The 16,880-nt window shown below is 46.3% G+C and overlaps 1 protein-coding gene across 2 annotated transcripts in view; it reads right to left on the bottom strand.

Annotated features, from left to right (window-relative positions):
• The window catches only part of UBE2V1 (ubiquitin conjugating enzyme E2 V1), a 128,488-nt gene that overhangs the window by 40,210 nt on the left and 71,398 nt on the right, over window positions 1–16,880 (bottom strand). For both annotated transcript variants that reach the window (XM_085619154.1, XM_085619153.1), the window contains exon 3: window positions 10,930–11,055. In XM_085619154.1, the coding sequence (XP_085475280.1) occupies window positions 10,930–11,055 (126 nt within the window). The remainder of the gene's footprint in view (window positions 1–10,929; window positions 11,056–16,880) is intronic.

Genomic DNA, 16,880 nt, shown 5'->3' with positions numbered 1-16,880 from the left:
TTCAGGGAGGCACCCAACAAAACAGCTGATTGAGCAAAAGAGCTTCCATACTCTAGTAAACAGAAATCATTAGGAGCCCTCCATTTGTCTCCCATAGAGCTGGGCGCAACTGGCGTAGAATTAGTCTTCCAGATTTCCTGAGCATGTTGCAGCACATGCGGCTCAAAACAGATCAAAGGTTATTATGGGAGGTGAAGTGCATAAACAGGAGGATTAATACAGCGAGCCAGGCATAAATGCTTTCGTTTTCAGTTGGTGGTGATATGCCACCAATGGACATCACTTAAAGCACCTTTGAAAGAACCGTAACAATTTTAGCTGAAGGTTGCAGCAGTATCCATGCTACCGATGTTCTCTGAACTTATATTGGAGTCCTGATTAAAAATGACAAACTGTATTTTTGCAATGGTATAACATTAGTGAAGAGTTGACTGTTTGCCTTCAGGTTTCAAGGGATCAGCTGGATTTGACTACACAAGGTCTTGTGGAACCAACTGGCCCAGGAAAGGCTTGACCAAAACTTTAAAATGGGCAATGCTGTCAGGATATAATGTAACACCAGAAGGAGGACAATATGATGAGAAAACCACTTCCTGTTCTACATGGATCTGTCATCTAGCAAACAGTGATTTCAAGTGCTCTCCATAGCACCTCCTCATCTTGACAAAGGGATCATAAAATCAGATTCCTGCATTTAAGTTTTAGATTTAGATGGCCAACCAGGCGCATGTGAGCACTAACATACTCCTGGCCCTGGTGTGCCAGTAAATGCACTAGTTGCCAGCTCCGGAAACTCCATTTGCCTGGAGATAGATGTGAGGGTGGATCCTAGGGTATGCTACCTATACCAGTCTGCAGCAATAGGTCCAGAATAGGAGCGACCAACCACGAGCCCAGGAGCAGAAAAGCTACTTCTTCCTGTATTTCATGGCAGCAGCTAATTTGACACTAGTACAGGAGGCTTTCGGAAGCTGGTACATTGTTCTTTGTTGTGGAGAGGGTCATGATATGCAGAGCAGGAGGCCTTTTCTATAAAGGGGAAGGATACTCAAACATCAGAGAGCAAGAGGAGACCTGAAAAGAAATCACTCTTGCTAGAGTAGAACCTGTCGCAGTCGTGCTATTGTGCAGAGTGATTCTAGACCCCTTGTATAGGGAGCATTGCCCAACTGCAATGTATCCAATGAAGGACCCAGTAACTGTGCCAAAAGCTTAAGCAATGTCACTCAAATAGCAATATAAGCTGAAGAACAAGTTAGTTACTTACCTTCGGTAACGATGTATCTGTAAGAAACATTAGTTAGATTCCTCACCTTAGAATATCCCCAGGCGTCAAGACTGGATCCGGAAGATTTTTCGTCAGCAATACCCCTTGCGCGTTGCTAGGCGTCGTCTGCGGCTCCGCGTCAGTCGTCGGCGTCGTGCGCCGGAATGACGTCGGAGTACTTAGACGCCGCCCTCGCGCGCTGACGTCAGTTCTTGTACATAGCTTTCCGCGCCAGGAACGCAGAGCCATGCAAAGACCGACACTGGTGCCAAAAATAAAATCTAGGGGCCTGAAAAGGATAACCTTAACCCTAGATGTCAGTTCGCAGAACGGGGAGGATGGGTGGGTCGGTGAGGAATCTAACTAACTAATGTTTCTTACAGATACATCGTTACCGAAGGTAAGTAACTTGTTCATCTGAAAGAAACACGTTAGTTAGATTCCTCACCTTAGAATAGATACCCAAGCAATACCATCCCCGGTGGTGGGTCTGCGAACCAAGATCACACCAGAAAGTCCTGGAGGACAGAACGGCCAAAGAAGCCATCCCTCCGGACTTGGCTGTCAAGGCAATAATGCCTGGCAAACGTGTGTAGCGAAGCCCACGTCGCCGCCTGACAGATGTCCTGCAAAGGGACTCCCCGTCCCAAAGCAGTAGTAGCCGCTGTGGCCCGAGTAGAATGGGCGCGCAGCCCAACAGGAGGGTCCTTTTTTGCCAAGGAGTAACAAATTTTGATGCACAAAACGACCCACCGAGAGATGGTCCGTTTGTGCACAGCTTTCCCCTTCTTAGCACCCACGTATCCAACGAAAAGTTGGTCGTCCACCCGGAACTGCTTTGTGCGGTCCAAATAAAAGGAGAGCGCACGTTTTGGGTCCAGACGGTGGAGCCTCTCTTCCTCTTTGGAAGGATGCGGAGGCGGAAAGAAGATGGGCAAGGTGACAGACTGCCCAAGATGAAATGGAGTCACCACTTTCGGAAGAAAGGAGGGACGAGGCCGAAGGACAACCTTGTCCGGATGAACAGAGAGAAAAGGAGGCTTTGAAGATAAAGCCTGGAGCTCACTCACCCGTCTAGCCGAGGTGATGGCTACCAGAAAAGCAGTCTTAAGCGTCAGCAGACGAAGAGGACAATTATGAAGAGGCTCAAAGGGAGCACACATTAGAAATGTGAGAACAAGATTCAAGTCCCACTGAGGCATTACAAAAGGGACAGGAGGGAACGTGTGAGTAATGCCTTTTAGAAAGAGTGTAACTACAGGGGACTTGAAAAGAGAAGGCTGATCTGGAAGCCGCAAGAAGGCAGAAATGGCAGCAAGATAACCTTTCAGGGTGCCCAGGGCAGAGCCCTGCTGGGCCAAAGAAAGAAGAAAGAGGAGAACCTCAGAAAGAGGGGCGGAAAGGGGATCCACAGCCTTTGCTGTGCACCATGCCACAAATTTGTTCCACCGGCAAGCGTATACCGTCTTTGTGGAGGGACGCCTGGCTGCCAGAATGATATCACAGACTTCAGGAGGCAAGTCAAATGGCATCAACTGCCGCCGCTCAATCTCCACGCATGGAGGTGGAGGCTGGACAGGTTCGGGTGGAGGACCGTCCCCTGCTGCTGCGACAGAAGATCCTCCCGAAGGGGCAGACGTATCGGAGGATCGGTCAACATACCGAGTAGCTCGGGATACCAGTACCTTCGTGCCCAATCCGGAGCCACCAAGATGACTTGGGCCCGGTCGTGCCTGATCTTCTTCAGCACTCTGGGCAGAAGTGGTATAGGCGGAAAGGCGTACAACAGACAGCAACTCCACTCGTGACGAAAAGCGTCGCCGAGCGAGTGCCGCCTTGGAAATTCCAACGCGCAGAACTGCTGACATTGCGCGTTCTCTTCGGTGGCGAATAGATCTAACCAAGGCTCTCCCCACTGCTGAAAGAGACCTTGCGCCACTTCGGAGTTCAGACGCTATTCGTGATCCATCATGCACCAGCGGCTGAGTTCGTCTGCTCTGGCGTTCAGAGAGCCCGCCAGATGTTGAACCACTAGGGTGACGCCCTGGTGTTCCAGCCATGTCCAGAGGCGCAGAGCCTCCTGACAAAGGGTCCACGACCCCACCCCGCCCTGTTTGTTGCAATACCACATGGCGGTGGTGTTGTCCGTGAACACCTGCACGACACTTCCCCTGACAGAGGGAAGGAAGGCTTTCAGTGCAAGTCGGATCGCTCTCAACTCCAACAGGTTGATGTGGAGACGAGACTCCGCCGGAGACCAGAGGCCTCTGATCTCCGCCTCTCCCATATGGCCACCCCATCCCAGGAGGGACGCATCCGTCACTACGACATGCTCCGGTTGGGGAAGGGAGAGGCTCTTGCCCTTGACCCAATCGCGGTCCGTGAGCCACCACTGCAACTGCTGTGCAGTGCCCTCCGAGATCAAGACATGGTCGGACAGGTTGCCGTGATGCTGGGCCCACTGAAACTTCAGGTCCCACTGCAGAGCCCGCATGCGCCGCCTGGCGTGATGCACTAGTAGGATGCAGGAGGCCATCAGCCCCAGAAGCCGCAACACTAGCCTGACCGAAACCCAGGATAGAGGCCGAAAGATGGGAATCAGGGCCTGTATATCCCGGACCCGCTGTTCCGGTGGATGGACCCGGAACTGCACCGAATCGAGAACCGCTCCGATGAAGAGGAGCTTCTGAGAGGGACTCAGATGTGACTTCGGCACGTTGATGGAAAATCCCAGCAAATGCAGGAGATCCGCCGTAGTCTGGAGGTGGGAGACGACTGTCTGGGGCGAGCCCGCCTTCAACAACCAGTCATCGAGATAGGGGAAGACTGGAACCCCTGATCTGCGCAGATGAGCTGCGACCACCGCCATCACTTTCGTGAACACCCGAGGGGCACTGGTGAGGCCGAAGGGGAGCACGGTAAACTGAAAGTGCTCTTGGCCCACCGTGAACCGCAGGTAACGCCGGTGGGCCGGCAGGACGGGGATGTGGAAATATGCGTCCTGCAAGTCCAACGCTACCATCCAGTTTCCGGGGTCTAGGGCAGCTAGAACCTGAGCCAAAGTTAACATCTTGAACCTTTCCTTCCGGAGGAAGGCATTGACGTTCCGGAGGTCCAAGATAGGGCGTAGGCCCCCTTTGCCCTTCTTGGGAACCAGAAAGTAGTGGGAATAACAACCACGACCTACTTCTGGGCTCGGAACGCGCTCGACGGCCCCCTTGGCCAAGAGGGCCGAAACTTCCTCGTGGAGAAGATTCAAATGATCCCCCGAGATACGGTGGTGCTGCGGTGGCATGGCTGGAGGGGTCGTCTCGAAGGGGAGGGAGTAGCCCCTTCGGACGATTTGCAGCACCCACCTGTCCGATGTGATGGACCGCCAGTGGAGCAGGTGATGGCGAACTCTGCCGCCCACTGGCGTGGAATGGGCCTGAAAGCTCGGACTAGGAAGGCTTTGAGGCGGATGCTGCCGGGGTGGATGTGGGCTGACCTCGTCGTCCTCCAGAACCGCCTCGGCGGAAACCACGTCCGCGACCGCGCGCAGGTTGGTTCTGCGGCTGGTGGCTAGGCGCACGTGAGGAGGCACCCCTTCCTTGGCCACGAAAGGGGCGAAAGGCGGAAGTTTGCGACCGCGGGGCTGAGAGGCCCAAGGACTTGGCCGTAGCCCGGGAGTCCTTAAAGCGATTCAGCGCACTGTCCGCTTTCTCGCCAAAGAGGCGAGTGCCATCAAAGGGCATGTCCATGAGAGTGCTCTGGACATCGCCCGAAAATGACGTGGACCGCAGCCAGGCGTGACGGCGAAGCGCCACTGTGGTAGAAATGGCCCTACCCAGCGAGTCCGTAGTGTCAAGCCCAAGCCCAAGCCCACATCGGATAGCATGTCGCGCTGCATCCCTCCCATCGGCCAGAGCCTGGGTAAGTCGTGTCCGGACCTCCTCCGGACACAGGGGCAGCACGTCCTCCACCGCATCCCACAGAGAGTGGGAATAACGGTCCAAGAGACAGGCGGTGTTCAAGGACCGCAGGCCCAAACTAAGGGAGGAGAACAGCTTCTTGCCAAACTGTTCCAGTCTCTTGGAATCCCGGTCCGGCGGGGCGGTCGGGAAGGAGGATTGGGAGGTAGAGGCCTGGATAACCAGGCTCTCAGGGGTAGGGTGTTGGGACAGAAAACTGGGGTCGCCCGGAGCAGGGCGGTGGCGCCTGGTGACGTTCCTATCCACAGGAGGAACTGTGGAGGGCTTGGACCAGGTGCCCTGCAGAACGTCAATGAGGGCCTCATTGAATTGCAGCAGAGGCTCAGTGGAGCTTGCTGCAGACTGAAGCACCTCAGTAAGGACGTTAGTCCTCACAGCCACGGCAGGCAGCTCGAGCCCAAGGGCTGCGGCCGCCTTGCGCAGCACCACAGAGAAAGCAGCGCCCTCCTCCGAAGCCACAGTCGGAGGAGAGACGAATCCAGTGTCTGGAGAGGTATCCAGGCCACTGGCCTCCCCCAGCTCATCTGCCCAGTCCTGTGACAATTGAGCCTGAACGGCCATAGGATCCTCAGATCCCTCCCAGTTGTCCCCATCATCCGATTCCTGGTATACAGGAGGAAGGAGCGGAGCGATAGACATAATGTGTCTCCAGCGGCGCCGAACGCGGCGTCCATCGACGCCGGGCCCGGAGTGGGGCTGAACTGGGGCTCGACGTCGAGCGTTACGAGGTCGACCGGCGTTGGCGGGGACTCGGGAACGGGTCCCTCGGGCGCTTGCGGCGTCGAGGCCGGAGCCGTCAACGGCGCCGGGGCCGGAGCCACCGGCAGGCAAGGCAGCCCAGTCGGGTCCGCGGGGCCCGAAGGCGCGCCAGCGGGTCTCGACGGCGGAGCCAGACTCCTCATGGCCGAGAGGAAGGCACTGACTTCCGCCGGCGTCGCGTCAGTCCCAGGGACCGGAGGGTATGGGGACTTGCGTGGCGCCTGCGGCTCCGCCGGAGCCACGGGGGTGGAACCACCCTGACCCTCGGCCGAGTCGCGCGAGGGGAGTCCGAAGAGCGGTGTCGCCTCTTGGACTTCTTGGAATGCTTCGACTTACCCGAAGACTTGGATCCCGACGACCGATGGTGATGTCGGCTGCGGCTCCGCGACCGATCCTTGGACCTCCTCTTGGACCGGGATCGAGAGGCGCGCGGAGCCGAGTGGCGAATCTCGAGAAGCTTACGGGACCGCTCCAGTCTAGCCTTCGAGGTCAGGGCCTTGCAGTCCGAGCACGACTCCGCGTCGTGGTCGAGGCCCAAGCAGTAAAGGCACCGGCGGTGATGGTCCGTAACCGACATCAAGCGGTTGCAGTCCGTACAGGCCTTAAAACCAGGCAACCTACCGGCACCGGAGTCGAGACAAGATCAAAAAGGATCAAAAAAGTTAGTCAAAAATTGACTAAAAGGGGTAGCTCTCCCGGATCTGCGCTTACTGGCGCGGAAAAAAGAAGAACTGACGTCAGCGCGCGAGGGCGGCGTCTAAGTACTCCGACGACGTCATTCCGGCGCACGACGCCGACGACGGACGCGGAGCCGCAGACGACGCCTAGCGACGCGCAAGGGGTATTGCTGACGAAAAATCTTCCGGATCCAGTCTGACGCCTGGGGATATTCTAAGGTGAGGAATCTAACTAACGTGTTTCTTTCAGATCTACATTGCAATTGATGGTTAAGGTCAAAGATCCAAGAGGCCAAATACAATTCAATGCAATAGTGAGAGTCTGACAATGTTTCTTTTGGGATAGCAAGTAATCGGCAAGAACTCACTTTTAATGAACTGAACAGATAAGATTGGAACTGGTACAATATCTGAAGTATGGACAACAAAAGATTAGTGTAACCAAAAGTTGTCAGCGTTCTGGGGATGGGGTAAGAAGGTGACTGTATAAGGCCTATATAAATAAACTTCAACCAGGAGGAGAGTCCTTGGAGTGAATGCAAAGGTTCCACCCTGGAATAAGAGCAGTTCAATAACGCAAGATCCAACTATACCTGTCCGAGTCATCCTTGACAAATTAAATTCAATATTTCCTAGGAAATGGGATGAAGCACGGAATGATATTTCAACCTACACTATAAAGCAGCACAAAGAAACAAAGCTTGTGTTGAAAACTAGTTACCCTACTTAAAACACTCATTGTGTCAGGTTTTGCAATAGGCTAGTGGCACAAAGCAAACTGTCTATAACTTGTGGTACAGTTTGTCCAACTTAGAAAGAGAAAATAATAGGCAGAGTTGAAGGCCTTTGAAAAGGAAGAGTCAAGTGCGATAGCAGCAGATTTCTGCATGCAGGCCTTTGGTAGAAAAAGAAGTTGGGGAGGAAGAACACTACCAAAGGTAGGATGTGTGTGTATATATATATATATATATATATATATATATATATATATATATATATATATATATATATATATATATATATGTATATGTGAGTGAGTGAGTGAGTGAGTGAGTGAGTGAGTGAGTGAGTGAGTGAGTGAGTGAGTGAGTGAGTGAGTGAGTGAGTGAGTGAGTGGTCAAGGTGGGCATGCCTTTACTGAAAGCCAAATGAATAAGAATGAGGTAAGCGAATCACACTCATGAAAAACTGACTAAATTAAAAATTGACTCAATCAGGGACTATGAAAGGGTTTGTTGCCTGGGTTTTGTGCACAGTTTCTCACATCCTGGTCTGGGTGTCTTGGTACTGCCATCGTTTAGTTGTCCTTTTATCCTTTCCAAGCTCAAAGCCACTCCCTAGAGCCCTCTTGACTCTCAAACAGTTGGCCCTTTGTAGTTCTGATTCGACCTTGCTGGGCAACACATCAAGAACACTCCCAAAGCTCTCCCAACCTTCATACTGATGAACGACAGGGATTCAGGGAATCATGTGCAGCAACAGATGAAGGGGGTGGGGATAAAGCTGCCTTACCGCGTTATCTTGCCCGTTTGGGACGGAGGCCCTCTCCATTTACAGTCTTTAATCTTTCTTTTCTCTACATGCCACCTCTCTAATCTTCCTGAACTTACCACACATAGGTTCACTGATTGATGCCAAGTTACCTCCAATGGTGGTAACTACATTTTTGGACAGAATGTCTGCAGCTATTGCATGAACCCAGAGCCCTATACTGTGGTGACTGCTCGCAGATCTGTGCCAATTTCGATCCGATGTCATCTACGGATCCAGGAGTAAAACTAGTTATGCTGTAAAGCACCAACTGGTATGAACGGTTAGTTCCTTGCTTTCCTGGTGCTAATAGGTTGTTTATGACGTTTGCTAACCAGTACTTACTTCCTGTTCTCTTGTCAAGTGCTCCAATTCCTTTGGAATAATTCAGCACCACATAAAAACCGAATAAATAAATAAATATATATACTCTGTTATACTAGCTGCGCTTCAATGAACTGAAATACTGTCATTGAGTCTCCAAACAGTACATTTACTTACTGGGCACTTCCAAGGTTTGGAATTTTGTGGGGGACTTAACTTACTCAGTGGTTGTGTAATAGTGCTCCCAAGGGTTGTGATATTGTTGCTCCTGAAGAGATTCCATTTACTTGTCCTCACCACTTCATAAGCGCCCCCGACAATTAGCTCACTGTTTCTACTAGAGGACTTAAAAGCTAAATACTTCACTGGATGATTTGCTTTGCTTTCAGGGGTATGTCATTTGCCCCCCTTAGTGGATATTATATAGTTATAATAACTGGTAGCCCCTGCAAATGATAGACTATAAAAAAAGTCTATTCCCAAACTGTCTACAACCCTTCATGCTTATATGTAATTATTCTGCCACATCTGGATCCCAGTGCGCATTCCAAATCTCTCTCTCCTCACCCAATACCACCCATATAGGCCAAACCACAACTAATTTAATTTTAAACCGTGCATTAGTGGCTAGGAACCCAATGTAATCAGAGTTCTTTCCTGCATTATCAGGGGCATGATGCTTTATATAAGTGCTTTAATGAAATACTAACGTATAATATTAATGAAGCATACAATGGGGAGCATTAGACTGCTGTGAATTATAGGGGGTATTGTGTCTGGTGGCTTAGTGGATGACTGCATCCGCTGTAGGGATCTGTGGTCAAAGGTTGAAATCCCGGTAGGTCCACTCAGCCTTTCATCCTTCGGAGGTCGATAAAATGAGCACCATTGAGTTGGGTAACCATAAACATCTGTTATTCAGCACAAAGACACCCTTGGGTCACCGTGCGCTTTACAATTAAATACACGCAATGTTACTAAAAAACAATATAAGATTGAGAACATGATAATAGGATTTCTAATCTTGAAATTCTATAATTAGTTTACAATATATTTACGAGTGTATTTCCTAAACCAGCATTTTAGGATTAAGAAATCTGCCCAGAATCACAATATGCAATCATGAGCTGAGGCCAGGATTCAAACCTAAGTTGGAATGTCGACAGCTCAGACACTAGACCACATCTACCATTAGGGAGCAGTCTTGGTCCTGCTGCTAGATGCAAGGGGATCCATGAATGAGGTAATACATGAGAACAAAAGATTGACAATTAAGCACATCACTGGAAAAAAGGAATGTTTAAGGAAGAGAAGCATATTCATCATATTAGTTGGGCTTTGTGCAGTTTGTAAGCAGCACCTCACCAGATGAGCATCATTTTGAAAGGACTGACATTTAGGCACCATACATTTCATACAAGTGAAGTACCTTAGTGATGATGCATACATTAAGCAAAAGAACAAAGTGCAAAATATCACAGAATTAGATATTGTTTTCCATTTTTACCTTACTTATGATGAACTAAGAAATACAATACCTTATTGATGGGAGAAGTAAGGATCGAAAAGATAGTGTACCTAGAAGTTGGGTTGGACTATCACTTCAGTTTTAGTTCAATACATATGACTTGAAAAATCTACTAAAATCAAGCACTGATGCTTCATTTGAATGTAATAATCAATTTGGTTTTAACAAGTATTCTGGAATTTTTTAATACAATATTAAGTTCTCCTGCGGCAAAATCTTCGATGCAGAACCCTGTTTTAAGAAGTCTTTCAAGAACACAGCTTCAATTTTTTCAGGGTTGGTTATTACTACAATAATTTTGATGCATTCCAAATAATATTGAAAGGCATGCACGTTGGAAATCTATTGAACCTCAAGAGAACTGTTTACTTTGAAGCACTTTGTGACCCACTAAACAGTGAACACAAATGGAATTAAGCTACACTCCTGATTTGCAACCAATGTATAATAAAAGTTGGGCAACATTTTTCAGAAAAACAAGACAAACAAAGAAAAACTGATGAAGTAATTCAATTAATTCACATAAAGTAGTGCTCCTCCTATGACTGGCCAGCATACTTGTTGCTAATTCACTACTCAAGTCAAGAGTACAAATACTTTAATTTCACCTTTGGCTTGAGGGATCACTTACCTTAAATTTACAAATAGTTTTAGTTTAAAAAATATCCTTGTAGACTTGTCTAAGGTAGATCAAGAAGGGCAGATACCTGTCAGGTTGGACATTCATGTATAACAAAATGTATAAATTATTTCAAAAGGGACTAATTTACATAGTTTATTTGGCAACCAAAAAAATACACCACTGATTTATGAAATAACTTTTTTTTATGAAACTCAAATCTGGGAATTTTATTCAAGTAAAATACAACTTACCACTCCGTTGGAACTATTTACGCCACTCATATTTATTTTTGTTACAAATCTTGCAAAAGGAGGTAATTCTGGATATTTCGGCCCACATTCTACTTTAAGGCTGTATATTCTGTTTTCATAAATTGTCTGAAAGGAAATGATGGAACCTGAAATGAATATGTCAACAAGCAATATTTATTGCTGTCAAATTGCAAACAGAATCCCAATCCATGAACACAGGCCTCTGAGGTAATTTACAGTTTATGTAAATATTTTGTAAAACACAAACATATAGTACTTCATTTTCAGACAAGTAGCAATTGAAAAAAATCCAAAACATGCTAAAGGTTACTTTTCTATAAAATGCTCACTATCACGTTTTCCTGATAAAGGATAGTAACAACTTAAATCTCAGCAAAAGAAGCCCTTTCAATCCCATGGCATAAGGTGCAGGACTTTATATAGACGGTTGAGCATAGGGATTGCGAGGCTGCATACAACCTATGGCAGTTGTTCTAGGTATGCAACTTATTTTCTTCATAGTTATGGAATATTGCGTAGAGAGATGCTCAGAATAAAGTACAACTATCCAGAGGTAGATCATCATTCATGGTCTCACGACAAACCAATAGGGCAGATGTTTTCAGGGTAAAAATTTGAATATGAAACCGGAGATACCTTTCATGGAAAGATTGTTTCAATACAAATTGAAATAATAAGCTACATACAGCTGTTTTATCCCAAAATGGATTCCCTTTGTTCAGTTGACTCAAAAGTACTATTATGGGTGTGTGCCAAGCATATTTGGTAGGGAATGGAATGCCTATGAGAAAGGGAATGATAAACATGGAAATTAGAATAAAATACTTCAGAACAAAAGTCTAAACGTGTTTCCCAGACAAAAGCAGAACAAACGAAGTGTAAATCTTTGGTATTAGGACATAACTTGACAAACGTCAAAAATAAATCGTATATAAAAATCGTATATAAAAATAAAGGCATCTTTTCAAGAAATATTAAATCTCATGTATAGAGGAATTGAGACAGGAAAAGTCCATGAACTTTGGTAAATATTAAACTGGGACTACAATATTCACATAATCAGTACTAATCAAGTTCGTAAACCAAGAAAATAGTTAACAAGAAGTCTCATATGACTACTGATTAGTCACACATCAATCGACGCTCTATAAGGTACATTTACTGCCAGCTAAAACCCTGGCTCACAAACAAATGTCAGATAAAATTATAAAGCTTCCCTTTTCAGAAATCCTCACACAATGGGTAAAGGAATTACATTCTGAACTACAAGTTCCACTTGATGCATTTTTCAAACCTCTAGACAAGAGCAATGTCTGCTCCAATAAAAAGCTCTTTTTTTAAATAGGGTTTCATCAGACAGGATTGCAAGTATTCCCAATCTAACTTTTTTGCAATGAAAGAAAATCAACTTCAAAGCTCTAAGAGAAGAACTGAGAAATATCAATTAATTATTTAAATGTGAGGGAAGTAAATGTAAAGACTAATATCGTGCAGTCTTTCGCCTCACAAGCCAGAATACATTAGGATCTCACTATACACAAGGAGCTAAGTGTTGAAGTTAACAAGAGTGGCACTGTGAAGCATCGGAAAACATTGTTAAAACCATTCAAGGATTAGAAAGGCAACACAAATATTCTCAGTTATCACACTGGTTTTATGGAAAGCTTAGGACTGGAAAAGGCTAGCTGAACTTATTTGTCATACTGCACAAGTATTCCAGGCTTAAACAAAATGTTAATCTGCGCTACGGTTCAGACACAATCAGACATATGTTCACTTGTACCAGATTCCAATGGAAGAGGTTTCCAGATCCTTTGCTGAAAAGACACAAGACATCTATGCATTTTAGCAGCTTATTTAATCAAGGCAAGATGGGAAGCAACTGGATTAGCAAGTTGACATTTGCCCCAGTCCTCTGCAATGATCTGCAGGTCGAATTTAACTGAGCAAGACAGCCTCAGATTTCATCCATCCTAGGTCCGTAAACTAAGTACATAAATTGGGGAATAGAAACATAGAAATAGAATAAGTGTTGCACAGGGGGCGAAGGAGATCGAATATAAACAAGCATTGGCCAAGCCTACAGGTCTTGCCCTGGCAGGCATGGTCAGTTTTTCTGCACGCATATGTAACAGATACTACCAGTTAAAAGTATATTTTAAAAAAAAAGTAAAAATGTACAAGTGTCTAAACGTGGGGTTTATCCGTTTGAAAAAAAGTAAAATACAAGAATGACCGATTAAAGAAAAAAAAAAGCATACCTTTTCCTACCAATCCTAGCACTGAAGTGCACTACTTTCTAGATGGATGTGCACATGTGCAAGAGTACCAGTCACTCTCAGTGACCAGAGTCGATGGCTAAAGTGAGCTGACTCACTCCCCCATGCTGTGATGAGGAGACCGTAAATTAAAACAGCCCAACATATGAAAAGTGCTGTTCAAACGGATGGCCAATGGATGAAGAGGGCTGATCTATATAATAAATATTAATTCACAGAAAAAAAAGGCTAAAGTCATGTTAAAGTTACGTGAATTTGTCAGGGTGAACATTAATGTTTTTAGCTAAAAAATGTATTTATTTATTTTTTTAAACTGAAATTTACCATATATAGTTAGCAGCGTTAACTAAAACTTGCGCCCCCGCCATGCACTGCTTAGGACCTTACATGACATCACTCATGACATGTTCTATGACATTGTTCATGACATTATCCAATGAGTGTGTTAGTTTGTTTTATAGTTTAGATTGCGGCGGATAACTACCATATTACTTTGCCACTTAATTGTGTACAGTTTAGGTTCAGCTAATGGGTGTTAAGTATTTAGAAAACACTTGTCTTCTTAACGAACCATAGCTGTGTAGAGGTACTGAACATGTCAAATCTTTGCATTCAAGAATATTTTTTTTTCACAGATGACAGTAGATTTGTGCTCATTAAGTTTCACATATGTACTTTGGTACAGCAGAAAAAGCTTCCAGCAGGACAAATATTCTGCGTACTACATACTAAGTACTGTAGGCAGCCTTGAAATATTGATGAGAACTGTCTCAGCATGACAAGTTTTACAGAACATCAAAGACTGTGTGCACCAGGTACTAACCTATGTACGTGTGCTTGTTTTGCTTCATAAGATGGGCTATCTGTAAAGTGTTCTCAACTGACTGAACGCTGCAGGTAGTAGAATGTTTAGCACCTTCATATCTTGGTTTTGTCTAGCGAAGTGTCTTTTTTGACAGCTGTTGCATAGATTGAGCTCTGTTCTTAGTGGATATTTTTTAATAGTCCATGGTGCATGTTGTATGAAAGTTTCAGTGTTTACAGTGTGGCATAAAGTAAACTCTTTATAGAGTAAGCACTGTTCACAGTACTCAGTTCTCTATTGATAGCAACTTAATTTCTTAATCTAGGTTCAGTGTGCATCAAGGGTTCATAGTAGGGCATTCGTTTTGGAATTGGCATTCACAATTTTGGCTCTCTTAACAGTTGTATACAGATTTAACACCATGCTCAATGAGTTTCCCATATATCTGTGGTTGATTAACCCCTTCCCTGCTCATGACGGAACCGTTCCGTCATGAGCCACGGTTGGCGTGTGCTCATGACGGAACGGTTCCGTCATGACAATCCTGTCGGCGGCCGCTCCGCCTGCGCGGCGCTGTTTCCCCGCCTGTGCGGGGCGACAACGCAAATGGGCGGAGTCATGACGGAACCGTTCCGTCATGAGCACAGCTCAACTGTGGCTCATGACGGAGCGGCTCCGTCATGAGCACAGGCCCACCGCGCTGCCCCCCTGCCCCCCCCAGCGCTGCAGCGGAATGTCCGCAGCAGCGAAGGGGTTAAGTGAACTATGCTACGTGTAAAGTCATAGCAATTTATACAGCAATATGCGGAAAAAAAGCTTGGATGACACCATCAGTGAAGTCATCAGCAAAGTCAATGTCATAATGATGTCATAAAACATGTCATGAGTGAGATGATAAGCAGTGCATGGCAGGGCGCAAGTTATAGTCTGGGTCACTGGAATTATGAGATTCTGCGGCCGTGGTCCTTTTTGCATTATTCAGATTTTTCAGCAGGAATTGCATTATCACCTTTTCAGGCCGCATAATGGGCCATTGAGCATTCAAGTGCGTGCCCCACCTCACATCTTGCAAGGCATGTTTATAATCAATCCTCCTAAATCTGTCAAGAGACCCTTTTGTTTCACCCCTTGGCTTGCTGTAACAAGCATTTGCAATGCAATAGGTCTCGCATTTACACGAGTTTAAGCTATTGGCATTGTAAATGACAATGCCTTTTATTTATGTACAAAAAACAAAAATAAAAGGCATTTTCATTTGCAATGTCAATAGCTCAAACTCGCGTAAATGCAAGACCTATTGCATTGCAAATGCTGGTTATCCATCGCTCCCCCTGCGGCCACTCTGGGCTCCCCCATGCGGCGATGCCTGCAGCAGCCCTGATTGGCCCCTGCGGGTAGCCATGCGGAGGTGGAAGCGGATTGCAGATGAAAGCAGATCGACTGCCGCCATTTGTACGGAGGCTGCTATTTCTCCAGGCGATCTGTAGTTTGAAGAGTCGCGCTGTACTCCTGCAGCGAGGCGGTTGACGGGCGCTGTCACTAGTCTGTTGCAAAAATGAAGGGAATTAATTTCTCAAGCGATTGGGGATATCCGCCCCCTCGTCTGCTAAAGGATAATTGCGGATGCATTCGATGGCTACCTGAGCGTTTCACTCTGCCACGAGAACTGTATCAAACGTCAAAAAATGTGATCACATCACACCCATCCCAATTTTACTCAGGTGGCTGCCGATCGAAGCCACAAGTCGTACTGTTTTTTTTTCTTCCAAGCTTGGCGTCGGAAAGCTGCAGGGGGATTTGAGGAAGCACTTTTAGCTGAAAGAGAGGACGAGGCGCTGCCGATTTTGGAATTTGGAACCTAGTTGCTTGTTGTCGGAAAGCTGCAGGGGGATTTGAAGAAGCACTTTTAGCTGAAAGAGAGGACGAGGCGCTGCCGATTTTGGAATTTGGAACCTAGTTTACAATCTCGATGTCTGCTCAACTCTCTGTGACTAACAAGCATTGGCCGCACGCGCGACTCGCAATTAAAGTTTTTCAAAAAAAGACAAGCCCAGCGGAGCATGGCGCGCGCGCACGCGCGCTTGGGGGCGGGGGAGCGGACCCTTTGAAGTGCTCCCAAAAGGCGGATTGCATGGCGGCACGATGCGCGTGATTGTGCGCGTGCTAGCCATGCAATCCGCTTTTTGGGAGCACTTTTCAAACCCGCTCTCTATAGTCTCGCTTTGCGATCGCTTACGCGACAGCAAGGTCGAGACCTAAAAACCAGAGAAGCTGGAATGATTACTCCACCCACAGCTTCTTTGTTATCTGCTTAAAGAAAAATGCTGGCAAATGCTACAGAGTATGTAAAACGGAAAAACCGGACCATATTATTTGTACAGTTACCGAAGGAAAGACTTTGTACAATAAGAAGTTTTCTAGAAGTCGTACACGCTTTTCTATATTTGCATTTTCAGGTGTAAGATCTTAGCATGTGCTCACATACAGAAGACAGCTAAACACAATGTGGTAGCTCTTAGCTAGGGATAAATTAAAGAGAGTTTTTCAGTTTGGACCAGGCCAGAAAAAACAACAGACGAGGAAAATAGTTTCGTCTGTATACCTTTAGAAAAATAGCCCTTCTGCTCTACACATGGAGTTAACATAAAACCCCATTCAGGGTCTCTTGCGGATTTGAGAGACATGTCAGTATTTTTTATCCACTAGCAAAAAAATTTAATTCATATTTCATGCAACTTTGTGTAAACGACAATGCAGTCAGATGCTTGATCTGTTGGGTGTTAATACAATGTTACTGTGTAAATAAAACACCTAGAGACATGCGGATTCTGTTAAAAAGTAATTCA

The sequence above is a fragment of the Triturus cristatus genome, chromosome 7 (genome assembly GCF_964204655.1).
Source record: "Triturus cristatus chromosome 7, aTriCri1.1, whole genome shotgun sequence".
Classification (NCBI taxonomy): domain Eukaryota; kingdom Metazoa; phylum Chordata; class Amphibia; order Caudata; family Salamandridae; genus Triturus; species Triturus cristatus.
This window is presented reverse-complemented; position numbering and strand designations above follow the sequence as displayed.